This window comes from Salmo trutta, chromosome 4 (assembly GCF_901001165.1).
Source record: "Salmo trutta chromosome 4, fSalTru1.1, whole genome shotgun sequence".
In the NCBI taxonomy this organism is placed as follows: domain Eukaryota; kingdom Metazoa; phylum Chordata; class Actinopteri; order Salmoniformes; family Salmonidae; genus Salmo; species Salmo trutta.
Window position 1 is genome coordinate 29,523,283 of NC_042960.1, and position 6,382 is coordinate 29,529,664.

Here is a 6,382-nt window from a genome sequence, read left to right on the forward strand (position 1 = left end):
GTCATAAAAGGTGATGATTATAAATGCGTAAAGGTCTGACTGTGTGTTTCTGTGTGTGTTGTGTTTTCTCAGTAGGGGGAAACTCGTCTCAGAGCAGCTCTCCCAGCTCCAGTGTTCCTAACTCCCCAGCAAGCTCCGGTCACATCCGGCCCAGCTCCCTCCATGGCCTGGCCCCCAAGCTCCAGCGCCAGTACCGTTCCCCTCGACGCAAGTCAGCCGGCAACATCCCCCTATCCCCCCTGGCCCGTACCCCCTCCCCCACCCAGCAGAGCACCTCCCCCCAACGTTCTCCCTCCCCCCTGCCCAGCCATGCTGTGGGCTCCTCCTCTATGGGCCAGTCCTTCCCCGTGAAACTCCACTCCTCCCCCCCTCTGGTCAGGCATATCTCCAGGCCCAAGAACACTGAACCCCCCCGCTCCCCACTCCTCAAACGAGTACAATCCACCGAGAAGCTAGCCTCCTCCCTCTCCTCCTCCTCTTCTCCCTCTGCGTCGGGGGCCGGAGGTGACAAGAAGCTGCCTGTAGCGGTGACAGGACGTAAACACAGCCTGGACATCTCCCACCAGGAGTTTAAGAAGGAGATGCTTCAGCGAGACCCCAGTCTGCAGAGCCTGCAGGAGTCAGCTGGGGAGAGAGAGGGGGTGCTGGGGGTGGGGACAGGGGTGGGGGGTCGTGGGGGCCCCGTGGAGAAGGGCAGCCTGCAGAAACACTCCTCCTCCAGCAGGAAGCTGGGGCGTCAGGAGGGGGACGTTGGACCGGCAGCCGGGTCCCTGGGGCTGGCCCCCGGGAAGAGCAAGCTGAAGGACAAGCTGTCAGCCATTAGACAGGACCGGGCTGAGAGGAGGGAGTCACTGCAGAAGCAGGATGCTATCCACGAGGTGGACTCTTCAGAGGACGAGACAGACGAGGGGTCGGAGGACAGCCAGGACGGGAGGGGCAGGAACACCTGTACTTTCACCCCCCCGCTGCTCCGCCCCACCTCTGTCATGGCCACCGCCCCCCGCACGGGACCCGGGGGCACCCTCCCCTCTCTGTGTCTGTCCCCCTCCTCCACCCTGCTGCCCAGCAGAGCCACCATACCCTCCACACTCCCTGAACACAAGCCCACTCAGAGTGCTCCTTCGCTGGGAGGGAAAGACAGCGGCTCAGCCTCCTCAGATGACTGTGGGAGGAGAGAGGGGAAGGCTCCAGACCCCAGCTCCAAGTTCACCCAGAGCCCCCTGTCCAGCACCTTCGCCACTCCCGGCAGTGCTTTCATCTCCATCAGTAAGGACACCTTCCTGAAGCCTGCTGCTCCATCTTCACATCAGGAATGGAGGAGCCCCAAGCTACCTGAGCCCAGAGGGAAGAGCAGTAGTCCTGGGTTATGGAGTGAGGAGAGAGACTCTGGCCTGGAGGCCCCCAGATCCAGCCCCACTGGATCCATAGATGACAGATACATAGCCCACACACCCATCTCCTCCCCAGGCATCACCAAGGAGAAAAAGGAGGCAGACAACCGGAGGCAGGCTGCTGCTGCCGCCGCCGCTGCAGCCTACGCCACCCCAGCCTATGCCATCCCCAGCCCCCCAGCCCAAGTGTCAGGGTCAGAGAGTGGGGTGGACAAGGTTGTGTCCCAGCTAGCCACCGTGGCTAAGAGCTTCCTGGGGCCCGTCAAACTCACCATCCCTGGGGCCAAGGAGGCCTTTGAGAGGGCCAAAGACCAGAACCAGAGACCCTCCGACCCACCTCAGCCCAAGACCACACCCGACTCACCCCTTACCACTACCACCACCACACCCCTCTCCCCCTCCCCCTTTAGACACCCTGCCCCTCAGCCACCGCCCCGCCTGTCTTCCCAGTCTCCTCCCCGGCAGCCCTCTTACAAAACTGAGCCAGCCCCCCCTCCACAGAGGAGGGCCTCCCCTCCTAAAGACTGTGCCCCGGGGCCCCAGGACCACCCAGAGAGTCCGTTGGTGGGGTTACGAGGCAGTGGTGAGACTCCAGCCATTACAGCTGTTACTGCACCAAGGCAGGGGCCCACCAACACACCCACACCCACCCAGACCCCTACTGCAGCCACGGAGCAGCGCAAGAGGCCAGAACCCACGGCCCCACAGAGACCAAACCCTGCCTCCGCAGCCTCCACCCCACAGGGCAAAACCGGCAGCAAGAAGACGTAGCAGAAACCAAGACTCAAGAAACACCCTTGACAATACAGACTGCTGGCACGAGATTTTAATCTTAATCCACAAACAACTGCATGTTTGGAAGAAAATAACACTTTATTCAAAACTCTTTGCAACACACAAATCATTATGAGAGAGCGCAAGAGCGAGAGATAGAGAGATGCCCGTTGGGGATAGATCTTTGCCCCGGCTGGGTATGTCCCAGAGGCATCCACGCTTGCTGTGCATCTCTTGTTCTTCTCATTCCCTGTTTTATCATTCGGACACGGATTAATGTTCCTGTGAAGTCAGTCTGTGTTTGTTTCTCCCTGTAAAGAAACATGGGGGCTAGAAATAAACAGTGTTAGTTCACTGATCCACAGGGAAGGATTAACAGACACTCGCGCTAATGGTTTTTCTAGTATACTGCCTCGTTATCTTTCACCTTGTAGTTCCAGTAGTCTGACGTGCGTTCTTAGCTAGCCAATAGTTCAGGTCGTGCCTTATAAACAAATGGCATCCCCCACCCCACCACTCCACCCTGCCTGCGTGTGTCTCCAGCCGTCCGTGACTGAAAAGGCTGTATCTCAGCAATAAAAGTAGCGTATGCTTAGCAATCAGTATAAATACATTACAGTCTGTTAATGAAACAATCTGCATTGCTCACGTTTACACACTCAGCAGTTTACAGAAGGTAAATTACATTGTGTATTATTATTATTACTCCCTCATGGTCTAACGCTGCACTCTGTCTCTCTAACAGTATAATACTGCAGACTGGCTAGAAAACCCATTAGTCCCTATATAACACACTATTAAAGAAGCGGCTGTCAGTGTCTATTAAAGCAGTGTTTTGTATTGTATATCATAGCGTTCCATGATAAACTCCTTCCCCATCCGCTCCAATGGCCCTTCCATGACTATAGCTGGACCTGCCAGTGTACCGAATAGAGCTCTATGTGGGTGTGAGCATGTGTTGTGGTAGCTAGGATACATTCCCGCCTAGCCATTCACCTTGCATGATAGCCTCACCAAATCTACACCCCTGACTGAAGGGACATGTTTTTAATGACAAAGGAATAATATGGTGGGTCATATCACAGCTTTACATAGGATGGACTATAGGTGAGGTGATGGACTATAGGATGGACTAGGTGATGGACTAGGTGAGGTGGGGAGGGAGGTTCAGTGATCCGGTCACAGACTGCCTAGGGACAACTGATCAATCTGGTCCTAGTCTGATTTGATCGCATCTTGTTTGGTCAACTACACAGACAGACGCAGTGTTGAGATAAGTGTCAAGTGGTTAAGATGAGGTACTGTAGATCTATTAAAGAGATTTGGGTTTGTGTACCAGGCAGAAACTCAATTACCCAGACTCCTCTGTAACTGAGGCAGGAAGTCCGCTCGCAGGTCTGTTCACAGGCCAGTCAAAAGTACTACAGTAGGCACACCAGCCACCTATAAACTATATTATGACAACCAGTGGTTTTCCACATCCAAATGGACCATTATCTTTATTTCTAGCCCCTGCGCACTCTGTTTTTATCAGCCACTAAAGGTTTGCTGTTGACTTGACTTTGTATCTGGACCAACTTGCTGTGTTCTCTGTGTTATGCCTCTTATCCTGTAAAGCTAGCAGACTTTACTTTCTATATGCGTGCAAGAGTATCTATTGTCGTTTGGCTGTCAGATGTATATATACAAATATTTAAAGGTCTGTTTTTGTGTGTGTTTTAGTTAGGGTAGACTTTGTTAGTTACCCTTGTTAGTACTGTCTGTCCCTGATAGGCCTGATGCTTGACTGATGTCTCAGTTGGCCTATAGGGTCGGAACGGGCCAGTAGGGGGGTGGGCTTTGCACAACCCTTTTATCATTGTCAAATGGAAACGCCAACTAAATAAAAGGGCCAATCAGATCCCTGGCTTTTAGGTCAGTCACGACAATGTCGACCAATCAGTGAACTGAACACCCCTATGATCTTGTGTGCCACTGCTCTCTGTGTGAGTGTTCGTGAGTGTGTCTGTTAGTGTGTAAAGAGGGGATGTTTTCATGGTGCAAAACTATGGCCATGTGACTACCTACATCATACATCTAAATGATGTTGGTGTGCGAGTTCAAATCTCCCTCTGTATGTGTGTCAGTCCACAGTGTGTCCTGCAAAGTTTACGTTGCTGTTGGAGATGTTGCAGAGAGCAGCTCTGGGATGACTGAGGGCTGAGACAGGACTATATCCGCCTGGTGTCCTAATAGATACCGAAGAGGTCTGTGTTGTCAATACCTAACCCCAGACAGACAGACGACCCCGTTGACTGACTGACTGCGGCTTCCGATCTGTGTAATATGTTTACATGTTGTTCTTCTATCTTTCTCATCCGGAATCCTCTATGCCACTTGCAATCAACCCCTGTAACAGGAAGTGATCATGATCAATACCAACAGCTTTCCACATGCTAAAGTTACCCCGGATTATATCAGGGTGACTAGCTTCTCGTGGTCTTTACATGCACATTTTAATGTAACCTAAACACTGATGTACCACAGACAATGTTTAATGTAAAGGAACAGCACATCATGTTTAAGGTTGTGCCCTGGTCAAAAGTAGTGCACTATATGGGAAATGGGGTGCTATTTTGGAAACATCCTAAATCACCTGCAGTGCGAATAGTTGTCTCCTCTAGTGCAGAAGGATCGAGGTGAGATAGGTAGATTAGTTAGTGAGGTATAGGCCTCACAGAGAGCTTACCTGCTGTCATTTGTCACAGGGGCATATCGACCAAGCTTAGCGCAATGATTTAACCACTTGCATATCACCCAGGCAATCCTCCCATCTGGTAAGCTCTGCTGGTGGTCCTGCCGTTATTGCTACATGGACAGCTGCTATTCTCTCTGATCAATATGAGCGCCATCCTCCACCGCCTGGCGCCAGCCTCACCATCCCCTGACAGCAAACACTTAATGTTGTATCACACACACACACACACACACACACACACACACACACACACACACACACACACACACACACACACACACACACACACACACACACACACACACACACACACACACACACACACACACACACAGTCCCATGTGTGATGATGATAGTCCAGCCATCTGTCTAAAAGTCAAGTCAAGTGTCAGTTTCCCTGGTGGAGTCATTAATCTCTAGCCCGGGGCTGTGTGCTGCCCCCTGCTCCTAGCACACACACACAGCAAATTCAGCCAAACAAAACACTACCTATGCCTAGCCTGGGACCGTCACCTCCAATTTTCAGCTAGGCCTCCCCCAGAGCCCGAAGCCACGGTAACCACCCGCCCTAGGGCACTCCCTCTCTCTGTTAACCCTGGGTGTAACCTCCACCCTGGACCTCCCAGCGTTTTAACCTCACTAGATCTCTAAAGACTGAGACCCATACAGTATGTGTTTTTACTGTATCCGCAGTGTGCAGAGTGTGGCAAAGCCCATAGCAGTGTCAGGGCTGTCCACTGTCAGTGTGTAGAGACCAATGCCACTCAACTGAACTGAAGGTAGAAAATACAATTGACTCTATACTATGGACTGGACTTCTGGGGTTTTGGGGGAGTATTTTAATGGGTGTGTGTGTGATCCTTTGTGTGTACAGCGTGTTTGAAGCTGAAAAGTGTGAAGGAGAGGAGTGAGGTTCTGCCTGAGAAGGGTTAAAAAAAAGATTGCTAGAGTAAAGCCAGTGCAATATCTTTTTATTTTCTGTTGTGGTAAACGCATGTTGTTGTTAATCCTACCTTATCTTAATAATAATAAAGTTTTTTTTATGTAACTTTCCTTTGATATGCGATTGTTTATTATTGTAATTATTTCCTTATAAGTATAGTATGAGATGATGATCTGTGGTGCGTAGTGGACCTCAAGCATAAGATAAATACAGTAAGTACTCGTCATTTTCACCAAAATGATCAACAATGCCATAAAACAATGTATTGTCGGGCATTTGACACAATAGTGCTTTTAATATTCATATAAATTCCCATTTACAGTATCTGACATAAACTGAAATCACCATTTGGATTTTACCTCCAATAAATGTTAGACGGAAGATGAGTGTTGATAAATGGATGACAAATGAAACTGTACTCCTGTCCCTGCCACCACTTTAATAGATTACACATACGCCTCTTCACCAAGGTAGCAGCACTCTCTTTTTCTGCTCGGGAAAATCTCATAACAAATCGAATAATTTAAATTGCCCTTC

At 50.5% G+C, this 6,382-nt stretch overlaps 1 protein-coding gene across 9 annotated transcripts in view; it reads left to right on the top strand.

Annotated features, from left to right (window-relative positions):
* LOC115192201 (microtubule-associated serine/threonine-protein kinase 2) overlaps nt 1-5,955 on the top strand; it is a 278,871-nt gene extending 272,916 nt beyond the window's left edge. For all 9 annotated transcript variants that reach the window (XM_029750428.1, XM_029750429.1, XM_029750430.1 and 6 more), the window contains one exon: nt 73-5,955. In XM_029750428.1, the coding sequence (XP_029606288.1) occupies nt 73-2,162 (2,090 nt within the window). In that variant the 3' untranslated portion in view covers nt 2,163-5,955. The remainder of the gene's footprint in view (nt 1-72) is intronic.
* Nucleotides 5,956-6,382: the final 427 nt, after the last annotated feature.